The sequence below is a fragment of the Prorops nasuta genome, unplaced genomic scaffold (assembly GCF_024137725.1).
Source record: "Prorops nasuta isolate Cenicafe-Biocafe unplaced genomic scaffold, Cenicafe_Pnas_1.2 PNAS00014, whole genome shotgun sequence".
NCBI lineage: Eukaryota > Metazoa > Arthropoda > Insecta > Hymenoptera > Bethylidae > Prorops > Prorops nasuta.
The window spans coordinates 6,141,144-6,153,153 of record NW_027116811.1 but is presented as its reverse complement, the minus strand read 5'-3'; the positions used below and the strand labels follow the sequence as shown (position 1 = coordinate 6,153,153).

Genomic DNA, 12,010 nt, shown 5'->3' with positions numbered 1-12,010 from the left:
TTGATAAAATTTAAAATTAAAAATAACAATTTTAACAATATTAACGGGATCCCTCACGCGTGCTTTACCGACAGTACAAGTCAACAAACAATTAGTTTAATAAAATGCAAATGCGAAGCAAATTGAACAATCGTGCGTTTGTAGGACAATGTGCCAGTCCTAACGAACTTAAAAACACTCAAATTAGTTGAAAAATAACGCTGTACCATTGTGCCGCGTTCTTGAAGAGAGGTTACTTTTGGTTATTTCCACTTCAAGAACGCGGGACAGTGGTACAGCGTTATTCTTCATCCGATTTGAGTTTTTTTTAAGTTTGATTGACTCGTTAGAATTGGCACCTTGTCATAAAGAAGCCCGTTTTTGCAATTTGGTTCGCATTTGACTTTTATTAAACGAAATGTTTATTGACTTGTACTATCGGTAAAGCACGCGTGAGGGATCCCGTTAATGATTTTTATTAGTGACAAGCAATTGTTTCTTGCTGATATGTACACAGTGGGAAATTGAATCGTGTGTGGTTCGGCTAGTTTCACTCTGTAATTTAACATGGAAAATGATATACTACACTATAGTTAAAAGCACACACGATTCAATTTCCCACTGTGTACTCTGGTAATAGTATGTATGTATGTATGTACAGGGTCTTTTCCCTTAACAGCGGAGCATAGGGGATTCGTGTTAGTTGACTATAGCACTCGGAATGATCGAATCTGAAAGCGCTGATTGGTCAATATTACGTAGTACCAATAAGCCGTTACCAATAGTTGGATACAAAAAATGAGATTCATCCGCCATATTGGTGTGGAGAATGTTTACAGTAGCCAATCGTTGCAGAAAGAGGTGTAAAATGGAAAAATGTCAAATGTTGTCGTTACTAAAGTAAAAATTGAATACTTTGAATGAAAATGAAGAATATTCGTACTTTCCACTCACTATTTTCAATTTTTACTTTAGTAACCTTACCATTTGACATTTCTCCATTTTACACCACTTTCTGCTAGGATTAGCATGTAAATTGTAAACATTCTCCACACCAATATGGCGGATGAATCTCATTTTTTGTATCCAACTATTGGTAACGGCTTATTATATGTTGGTGTTGGTAGTGCTCCTGGACCTGGAGGCAGGGAAAAAGCTTTGGATTCTTCTAGCGCGCGAGCTTTGAAATACTGTGACGGATCGAGCAGCTAGCACTATTACAATTGATCTATTCGGACAGGACGACTCGCATAATTACGATTGAACTTCACTAGGTAAGTTCGTTTAATCGTACAATTTTTTTTCATTACACATGGATTTTTTTTTAATAACCATTAACTTATTGGACTCAATAATAAATAAAAAAATGCATTTGTTAGCAGGTTAATATAAGAACATTATGTTTACTGTACCTCAACTGCTTATTTATTATTATAAGAACGCATTTGTTGCATTTATTACCAAATCTACTAAATTAATGGCTACATATAAGCATTTTATAATAATTAAAAATTAATTTAGGAAAAGGATTTTTATTTGCTTCGACTTTTTGGGTAAACGTAGCATTTAAGGTACACAGAGAGGCAAGATCTGACTTCAGTCAACTTCACTGCTCCTCAGCAGTGCTCAGCAGAATGCTGATCACACGGATATGCCCGGATATGGCCTAAAGCAGCCTAAAGTAGTGTGAGTAACCCTTACCTTCTCCTCTTGACTGGCGCAGTGGCAGTATATAGCCACTTCACACTCATAGGGGCTTACGGCTTTGTGTGCTTGCCCTCCCTGTTCAACTGTTTCTGTTGCAAAAAAGCTTATTTCTGGCAACTCTGCCTCTCACGGTCGTATTCACAGGATGTTTACGTTCAGTGATCTGATCCGGGTTAGGGTTTACTACAGTCGCAGTAATACAACTTTCGAAAAAAACCCTAGATTAACCCGGATTTGGTGAGAAGGCTTCCGCGTGTGGATCTGATCGGGTCTGGGTTAAAGGGGTTAAGGTAGGACGTATTCCGACGTGATTGAAGTGTCAAAAACGGACAAGTGACCAATAGCAATAGGTTTTACCAACAAGTTAAAGGATTTCCATTTATTTGAACACTGCTTGCCATTAACTAAATATCCTTTTTTACCTAATTCTGCAGCAATTACCTCCCATAATTTTTTTTGACCAATATTTTTATTTTGTATTATATTTTTATTTTTCCTTATATGTTCCAACAACAATTTTGTGCTTCCAATTGTCCAGGAATATTTATTCAGATCTGTCAAAAAAAAGAAAGTATTAATTAAAATATTTCCTTTTAATAAAGTCTAATGAAATTAAGATTTAATAATTAATGCAAATACACTTTTTTCACTCCAATGTTTTGGGTTGTGCAGGAAATTAAAGTATAATTAATAAAACTGAATACTTTACTATTTTAGTATTCTGTACTACATTTAAACTTTACATACCTACATATCTATTGTGAGCGTAGTATTGATCCATCTTTATTTCTGAAAAAATTTAGTAATTAATTGCAAATATACAGAAAATTTATTGCCATTTAAATACAATAAAAATAAGATTAAGGTTATCATTTAAAATATAATTTAATTCTTCTTAATTTTTTATTTTTACCTGATGAAATTAAAAAACTACGTGATAAAATGTTAATAATAAAAGTTTATAACTAAGTTTACCTTTATTTGCTTATTGAAATTTTACCAATGCTGTTTTGAATTTCGATCACGTCTGAGTACGTCCTACCTTAATCCCCTTTAACCCGGATCCGATCAGATCCACTCGCGGAAGCCTCCTCACTAGACTCGGATCCATCTAGAGTTTTTTCGAAAGTTGCAGCTCTGAAACTGGGTCTAACCCTAACCCGCATCAGATCACTGAACGTAAGCATCCCGAGAGAGGTGGAGGAACGACTATGGTTCACTGTAACGTGAAGAAATTCAGGGCTTGAAACCTCAGAATTTGAAGAAAAAAAAGCAGATTCCATGTTCGGGAGCTGGAAATGAATACACTCTGAAGAAAAATTAGATAAATTATGTGATAATTTATCATTGTTACATGCAATAGCCGTCTATCTAGAACGATTACTGCCTTTTTCTCTTCAAATTCTGAGGTTTCTAGCCCTGAATTTTTTCACATTACAGTGACCCTATGGTAGCATTCAGCAGAGACAAATGTTGAGGGAGCGGTGTATGTTATTGGCTATTACTCTTAGATCCTATAATTTTATCCAATAGAAGTAGAAGTTTAAAAAGAAATCTGGTAACGTTACTGAGCTGCTACCTCTGCTGAATGCTACCTATGAATACGACCATCAGCCCTATATCATATCGCACTGTTGCCAACTGCGCAACATAAAAATTCCAAACCCGTCAGGTAAACTGTCGCCGACCCCCTTCTGAGACTTCTATAGAGACCGTGCACACCAACACAATGATAGCGAAGTGTCAATGTATAACTGTATACGTATGAATAAATTACACTGAAAAACTGCGAAAATTGACCGATAGTTTGCGCTGATAGTATGCATATACACCAATACACATTCTTATCTCACTGTCATTGTGTTGGTGTGCACGGTCTCTTAGCGAGAGTCTATAAACAAATCTAATACAAACATAATAAGTGAGAATGTATAGTAGTACGCATGCATACTATAAGCGCTATCTGTAGCCATCTTTTGTCATTTTGGGTGGATTTTATTCGTATACGTATACAGTTACACATTTTCATTTTATTTTATTTGTGTTCAAATGCACGAGCGAATATCTTCCTCTTCTTATTCCTATCTCGATTCTCGCTCACTTCTCATCACTGATAACCAGCAGAAAAATTTGGAAGAAAAGAGTGCTTTGATTTTTATGTAAAAATTCATCATTGTTGAAACTACAATTGTTGTTGAATTGTTCACTGTAGTGGCTGACGGTGATAATAGTTTTTCTAGTGATTTTTTTCAAGTTCACACAGAATTAAATTAGTAAATGTAGTATAAAAGGTTCTGTGTCAGTTTGTAATCCCTGTGCAAATCTTGTCATGGAATTTTGACGTTTTCTGACATTTTCTTCATTTTATCTATTGGTTCTTTAGTTACCTCAAGCAATATTAAATGTTACCTACAGAAAGGTTAATCAATGTTTTATTAAAATTGTTTATGTATTAATTGTCATTTAACACTATTTTTAATGCTTATGCAGTTAATTTTTGAATAATCATTTTATTGTTTCTAGTATTAACAACTGCCCAAAATGATAGTTCGAAGACAAAGTTCAGCTTCCTGTGAACACAGCCCAACAGAAATTGACAAAAATTTTATTAAAAAAGAGAGGGCCCGACGAAGAACAAAATTAAATGCTGATGCTGGTGAACAGCTTAATTTGGAAGATATTCTTTTGTCCTTTAACAGTCCAATCAGCCAAGAACAGGCATGGGCTTTGTGCTATCAGACAGCCAAAAGTCTGCTGCAATCTTCTGATAATCAATTCTATCAGCTTACTGAACTTTCCCAAATTATAATTGATAAGAATGGGGATGTTTGGATTGGTTATGATGGAGGTAAATTTTTGTTTTCTGTAAATAACTCATTAGACATATAAAATACCTTCTATAAAAATTAAACATTTCAGATCCAAAACCACAACTGGCTTCAGAACAAACAGTAATTATTAAAACTGCATAAAAAAAAGTTTATAAATTGATTGATAATCTTTTGTAGGCTCTCTCATCATTGGGAATGTTGCTGTTCCAAGCTCTGGATTTTGGAGTTAGCCAAGAAGAGGAGAAGCTATTATCTCCAGATTTGGAAACCCTTATAACTTTAATGACAGATGCAGCTGAAGGTAAGTTGGTTTAATTTTGCCAGAATATGGGGAAAAATAACAATCTGTTCTTTCAGTAGAGTCTGTAACAGCCATTGAAGAAAAATTGCAAGAGACAGATGATGAAGGAATAGAAAGGGATTCAGGGGATGGGGATAACAATGAATTTATGCAAGAACCTAAACAAAATAATAAGTCTACATATACACTTCAAAGTATTATAAAAGTAAGTAAGCTTGGATAAGCATCAGTATTAGTATTATCAAATTAAATAATGAGTCATCACTAAATTTGGAGGTAGTCTCACAAAAAATTTGTGCTTTAAAAACTTGATTGGTGGCCACTTTTTTAAGTGTATACTCATAAATTTCCATTTTTAGCTGTGTATTCGACATATGCAAAGCACCAATGAATATGCAGAGTCTCATTTTCGAGCTGTTATGAGAGCCTATGTGGCAGAAGCCCTGGAACTTTCCCAATTTTTAGAAAAAGTTGCTGTAGAAAAGGTACAAAGCCAAAAAGAAACATGTAATGCAGATGGGTCCAAACAAATTTCAAATTCCCTTCACCATCTTGATACCTTGGACTTCAATGATTGGGTAAAATTCTTATTGGCTCTAAAACATTACAGTAATTTAATTAAAATGGATTATAAATTATTTCTAACTTATAGACTGACATAAGGATATGGAGGGCCATACAAGTAGGTCATGATCGGCCTTGATTCTGTTATTTTATATTTCTTATGCATGTTAGGGATTCATTTTAGTTTTATGTTTGGATAAATTTTTATAGAGATACTTAAATATTCATTGGCATATTTATATTTCAGGCGAGGTTTTGGGTTCAGGTGATAGGAGAGTTGAGGAGAGGTGTGAAGCTCAAAAAAGTTGAAGCAAATCTAAGCTCAAGGTCGTCTATGAGAAATAAAAATCGTGGGGAAGAGTTTGAGTTGACTCCTTATGAAATTCTAATGGATGATATTCGTGAAAGAAGATATAGATTAAGAAAAACACCTTTGCCTAATCCAAACTTACGAAAAGATGCTCATACAGTCATTTTAGACTTTATTAGAAGTCGACCTCCTCTTAAAAAGGTTATTATACTAATGTATTTTAAAATTCAGTATAAAAATTTGATCTAATTTTTATCATCATTTTATAGGCATCTGATAGAAAATTACCACCACTTCAAAAAGAGTCTACTTTACGAGAGCTGCTAATGGAAAGTATTAAAAAGCCTCCAAAACCTTTGAAGCCCTACAGTAACAGACTTCATGTCCCAAAAGTAAAGAAGAGTCCTCTAAATGAAGGTAATGGTCCATTTACATTATCTGAGAGAAGAAATTTGAAAATGTCATGATTGTGTTGGAGAGAATTATTTCCTTAATGCTCAAAATAGTATTAATTTGTTTAATCACCATATAATAATTTTTAAGTTATGATATAAGCTGTATAATTAAGTATTATTATTCATTGAGTAATTATCTTGCATTTATAAAATTCCTACGTGAAAGCGAAAGGAGCATGCGCGTTCTTTCTACCGCGTATTTTGAATGAATGATGATTCACCGATCTGGAGTTGGAGTAGGGGCCGCGTTGGTGGATCAATAAACGAAATGTCGTGTAGCGACGGTGACGTTGCCCCGAAAGGTCGTCTCGTTTTCATACTCTTCCAGTTTATTTTAAAAAATCCTAAATTCGGCTTGAGACGTTTTTTCTTGTCCTTCTTGAGAAATTTAAAAACAAAAAGAGTATAAGTTATTGTGCTCCAATTTCAACAAATGAGAGATTCTAATAGAATAAAATAATATAGGATGTAAATTATGTTATTAAATCTTGTATTCTGACCAAGACTGGACTGCCAAAAATTTGTTACAATAATTTAGAAACTTAGTGTTTTTAAATGAAGTTTAGTAGGAGCTTAATTAAAGGAACTAATCTAGACATTTCTTTAATCAAGTTAGTTGTGGGCTGTTGGGGATGAATTCGAAAGTTTACATCATTCGTTGAGTATTTGATTCTAAATAAATATGAGAAATTATAGGAACAAAGGTAGTGTAAAGTTTGAGGAAAATAGTATTTGAATGCCAAAAGAAGAATAATACGAAAGTGATGTTATTGGCTGTGGGAGGAGACTCACGTAGAATAGTTTTGGGAGAGGTTCCTCCAAAGAAAGCAGAAACTGAGCAAGAATCAGCTCAAGATGTGGCAGCACAATGGCTTCAGGAGAATCAAGTTCCAGCATCAACAATTGCTGGAAACACAAATGCAGAAAATCTACCAGTGCCCCAGCCACGACAAAGGATTAGCAAAACAGAAATTAAGCCAGGAATTAGGAATCGTAAGTTGCGCAGAAGGCGCATCATGGTTGCAGGTAATCTCATCATTCTCATTTCTGATCCAGATTTTACGTATCAAAAGCAAACAATTAACTCCACGCGCAATCATGATATATCTAAGAAAATTTCATAAAAAGTCCACATATCATCATAATGAACAAATACTCCGATTCAACAATAAAAATTAACTGTTTAATTGCAGATCAAACTAATCCTTACGTAGAAAATAAGGAAAGCGAGCAGAAACCACCAATAAGGAGACCAAGAAAATTAATTCCAGTGGATATTGATCTAAAGGTTTGTACCTAACGTAAATTTAATAAGAATAATACAAATGAAACTAATTAAACTTTCAGTTGGATGCTGAGGACGACGACGACGATGATTATAACGATGAATACGAGGTAACTCGATTCGAGGAAGAGGAAGAGGAGGATGAGAGTGCGGATTACTATCAATTAAAAGCAGGAAAATTTAGCGAGAAGAAATTACAGTCTAAAGGCAGCAAGGGTCAAATTCATGACGATGACCACGAATCTGCAAATCCATGGCGAACAACAGGTGGACTTCGTCTTACCAGAAATGAGTATCATCGTTTTTGCGACACCCAATTGGAGTGTAAATAAAATTAAATGAACCCTACTAAAGTTATAATCACAAAAAATAAATGTTGATAAAATTCTAATTTAACATTTCAGCTTACGATTTGGCAACTCAGTGTCCATCGAGAAGGGCATCTGTGAGAAAACATGTCACGAAGCGTAATTTCGCAATATCTTCCTTAATTGGTAAGCCGTCTATTCCACATTCTCGTCCAAATAGTCAACAGCAGGTAGGATTGGCAAGATCCATTCAAAGCCCCAATATGAGCCTGGAAAGTAGTCCCGGTTCAAGTCCCCAGCCAAGGGCAAGGTTATCACGCAGGGCACAGACAGTAGTTGATAATAAAGATGATTCTGAGTCCTCACAGGACTGGTCGGAGGAAGGATCACGGTTGAAGGTAAAAAATTGAAAATAAGCTATATATATGTTTAGATTAATTCTGTACATATGTATGAAATATATATCTTACCCTACTGGAAATTTATACAGAAACCATCACTTGGTGATATGCTTCTGGACGAAAGGCTTTCGTTGACATTGGAGGAGATTGTGCATATTCGTAGCGTGTTGACTAAAGCCGAATTGGAGTCTTTGCCAGTGGAAGGTCGTGTAAAAGAAGACGTGGAAAAACGCAGAGTTTGCTTCTTGTGCTTGAAAACAAGATTTGGTCTGCTTGGACCGTGGGGCCAGAGATGCAAACTGTGTGACAGAACTGTTTGTGTTAAATGCTATTCAAAAGTGCGTCTATTTACTTATAATTAGTATTAATTTCATTTTTTTCTTTGCTCTTTTAATCAATTAAATTATTTCCGTAGATGAGGATTCCAACAGAGCACTTTTCTCATGTACCAGTAGTTTTACTATCACCTGGTCTTCTTCTTTCGCCAACTTCCGATGCTATAGGATCAGCACCAGCATCACCGGCTTCTCGACGGAAGGATTCTGCTCTAAGAAGTGGAACTCCTACTTTGACGCCAACAACAACACCGGCATCAATGTCCACTCCTACTAACAATTCGGAGACCTTGTTGAAATTTGAAAAAGCATCAGACAAACGGTATAAACATTTTGTTGGAACATGATTGGAGTCCATAATTATTTGGCTGTAGTAGAAAATAATCAATTATAAATCCTCTATTATTCTTGGTAGGATTTTTAAACCAACTGGAAGTCCAGCAGCCTTATCAACGACGAAAACATTCTCAACGATGGGTGGACCAAGCACGGAGCAACGTTTGGTCGCTGAGCGTCTGCGAGGTGTGGCCATGGTAGTTTGCCACGATTGTCGCATCATGGTCGTCCAAATCATTAAAAGTTCAAGAACGACTCGAGCCACTATCAGAAATAATGTTATTTCTCGCCTTACTTTAAACCTATCACCTGCATATGTGTAAAGAACTGCAACGAACTGCAATTACGACGAATAAAGAAGAATGATGCAATTGAATGGAGCGGTAGGATAGAAAATTGTACGTATGCATATAGATTCCTGTATGGAAGGTGAGATTGAGAAAAATTGATAATTTTTCTTTTATACAGGACGTTAGGAGTCTAAGATAAGTTGTAAAATATCAATTAGTAATACTTATATATGCATGTATATTTGAGTGTATAGATTAAGCGTGATATGTTCTTAAGAGTATATATATATATCTATTTATCGGAAAAGATCGGGCTCGTGGATCGAGACCTTACCTTGTACAATGTCACTGTTGATCTTCCAAAGATAGTTTCATAGAGTATGTCGCTAGGATATTAAAAAGAAAGGGAAAAGAAAAGGTGAAAGGACTTCGTCGTTTTCATTTATATATATGCACATAATACGTTATACGAGAGGCATTCATCGGTAGTAGAACCCTATAAGTCTTTATAAAACTAAATATCGAGATACCGGTGTTCTAGATAGTTAAAAATGCAGTTTAAGGTAAGAAGTGCGATACTTATCCAATTATATCAATTCTCTTCCCATTTTTCAACGAATGAATTCTTTCCACTCGTTCACTATGTAATTCTTAATATTTCACAAATTTAAATTGCATTTATTTACTCTTTACGCTAGGTATTGTTCGCACAAGTTTTTCTATTTTAAAAAAAGGGACTTTTTGATTATGACATTGTGAAATTAACGCAACATAAATATTTAATATTAAGCATATGTAAACTGAAATAATAGAAGAATTAAAAAGCGACACTTATTATATTGGACTGATAGTTTCGATTTTTCGCGCCAGTCGATTACTTTGCTTGCTGATTCATAAAAATACGTACTATTAAACAATTGTAACGAATATTAATTAAATATTAAAGAAATAGTGCCTCGACGGCGGTATAGACATGTCTTTATCTACTTTTGTATGTACTTGCCGTCGAGATACTACCGTGTCTCTTAATAATCGATGGTATATTAAAGCTGAGAGCTTGCTAAACGCAAGGAATAAATTGTAAATAATAGCTCTTTCTTTGAGGATAATAATAAGACAAATGTACCGAATAAGAGTCGTAACACAATCATCAGACTGGAAATGATTATATCAATACTTGGATATTGCGGATTAAGCGGAATAAACTGGATCATTTCTTGTAATATTTGAAATATATGTTTAATAGCATGAGCACTGCACTGCAGCAAAACGTAACAGCTCGTTTCTCTATTTATATACACACGTCAAATGTAAAGCATTGCCAAATGAAATTTCGTTTACACTAGAAATCTTTTAATTACAATAATAATTACAAGGATAGCCTAAATATATTTTGGCAACGCTGATAGCTCTAATCAATACTGATTAGAACAATAATTTCAGTTAGCATATCGTAATTTGCTCAATTTCAATATTATAATTTCCTTAAAAGTTGACATTCTTGTGACTATTATTATTTATACAGAGGTGAGAATAATTACGAGTATGCTTACATCTGTACGTGAATAGAAAACAGGAACAAGATAAAACTTATATTAGCCAAAAGACATCTCTACTTAAATTAAAGAAATGTTAGAAATTTATTTATTATACTAAGCTAGAATTATCTATTATACACATTTTGCCTTAATTTAGATCTGAAAATCATATGTGTAACGAAGTCGATTAATCAATCGCGCTGATACTTTTTTCAAGCCTTTTTTATGTTCTGTATTCGTAATTTTCGTTGTAACTTATTTTATAATTGTAATCCTTATCTTGATTTTTTTTTTGCCGTAATGCGGGCGAGTGATGGGTCTATCCCTTGTAATAGAAATATAGATCGTTGCGCCTATTATTTCAGTTAATAATTAAAGTCACAGTCAATTCGACTACGATATTGCTATTCTTATTATGATTATCCGTTAAGTTTATATAGATTTTTGTATTGAGCATTATACATTTCTTCATTAACCCGCCAATAGGCGGGTGCTTTTTTTACGTACAGAGGCGCGTGGGGTTCCACGAACACCCTATTCGTTTTTTGTTATTTGACATAGAATATATACGAATTCAAATTTATTTTTCAATAAATATCATCTATGTGGCATTCTCTTGGTATACGATAGCAGTTGCATGTCTTTAAGTTATTTATATTAATGAAACGCTAATACTTGTAAGTGACTGCACAAATTTTTCGCTAAATTACAGATAGATTTCTATTCTTAGGCTGCTTTGGACACCCCGCGCGTCCAGTGACGGGTTAATATTTTAACTTTTATTTAAAGTGAGCTTGAAACAAGAAAGAAATAGGTATGTAGGGAAGTAAGAGAGAGAGAGAGAGAGAGAGAGAGAGAGAGAGAGAGAGAGGGGTTGATTCTTTCTGCTAAAGGAAAGAAAATATAATGGTGCTACGTATGTATGTGAGGAATAAAGTTACGATATAGGAAAGTACAAAACAATGAAATGGCAAAGAGTACAAAAGAGGTGTACAGATCTGTGGTGGAATAAAAGATTGTATAATTTATTATAACCTTAAAAGTATAAATCAGTTAATGTGTAATAAAAAATCGCGAAAATAATAATATGTTTCAGTTAAAAATGTGTTGACTTCTTTCGTCTGGTTTAAAAAATGTGTTGAATTTTGCTCTGAATCAACCACATCATGTCATTTAATGGAAAGATGCTGCCATTAATTATTGTAGAATACAAAGTCTCCTGATTAAATGTAATCTCCTCAGTTTTATTCACTTTTTTTTAAATTATCTAAAATATAATTTTACTATTTTTTACTTAAGAAAACACGTTAAAACACATACAATATAGAAATATATTATATATAATATAATATATATACATATATATATAT

The 12,010-nt window shown here is 34.1% G+C and overlaps 2 protein-coding genes across 4 annotated transcripts; one reads left to right on the top strand and one right to left on the bottom strand.

The window, feature by feature from the left end:
• Nucleotides 1-1,746: 1,746 nt before the first annotated feature.
• LOC136778561 (uncharacterized) lies at nucleotides 1,747-2,722 on the bottom strand. Its single transcript, XM_066735515.1, has 3 exons — nucleotides 2,662-2,722; nucleotides 2,434-2,475; nucleotides 1,747-2,240 (listed from the first exon to the last, which is right to left on the bottom strand). The coding sequence occupies exons 2-3, from the start codon at nucleotides 2,465-2,467 to the stop codon at nucleotides 1,972-1,974; spliced, it is 303 nt and encodes a 100-aa protein (XP_066591612.1). The 5' UTR covers nucleotides 2,468-2,475; nucleotides 2,662-2,722; the 3' UTR covers nucleotides 1,747-1,971.
• Nucleotides 2,723-3,710: 988 nt separating this feature from the next.
• On the top strand, nucleotides 3,711-11,974 carry spir (spire type actin nucleation factor). 3 transcript variants are annotated; one of them, XM_066735578.1, is made up of 15 exons: nucleotides 3,711-4,105; nucleotides 4,210-4,534; nucleotides 4,606-4,637; nucleotides 4,695-4,818; nucleotides 4,878-5,023; nucleotides 5,178-5,396; nucleotides 5,471-5,500; nucleotides 5,630-5,893; nucleotides 5,962-6,109; nucleotides 7,341-7,435; nucleotides 7,495-7,756; nucleotides 7,837-8,138; nucleotides 8,231-8,479; nucleotides 8,557-8,798; nucleotides 8,892-11,974. In XM_066735578.1, the coding sequence occupies exons 2-15, from the start codon at nucleotides 4,228-4,230 to the stop codon at nucleotides 9,133-9,135; spliced, it is 2,664 nt and encodes an 887-aa protein (XP_066591675.1). In that variant the 5' UTR covers nucleotides 3,711-4,105; nucleotides 4,210-4,227; the 3' UTR covers nucleotides 9,136-11,974. The 3 variants fall into 3 exon arrangements, with proteins under 3 accessions (XP_066591675.1, XP_066591674.1, XP_066591676.1); XM_066735577.1 differs by having other exon boundaries at nucleotides 4,875-5,023; XM_066735579.1 differs by lacking the exon at nucleotides 5,471-5,500 and having other exon boundaries at nucleotides 4,875-5,023; nucleotides 8,892-11,973.
• Nucleotides 11,975-12,010: the final 36 nt, after the last annotated feature.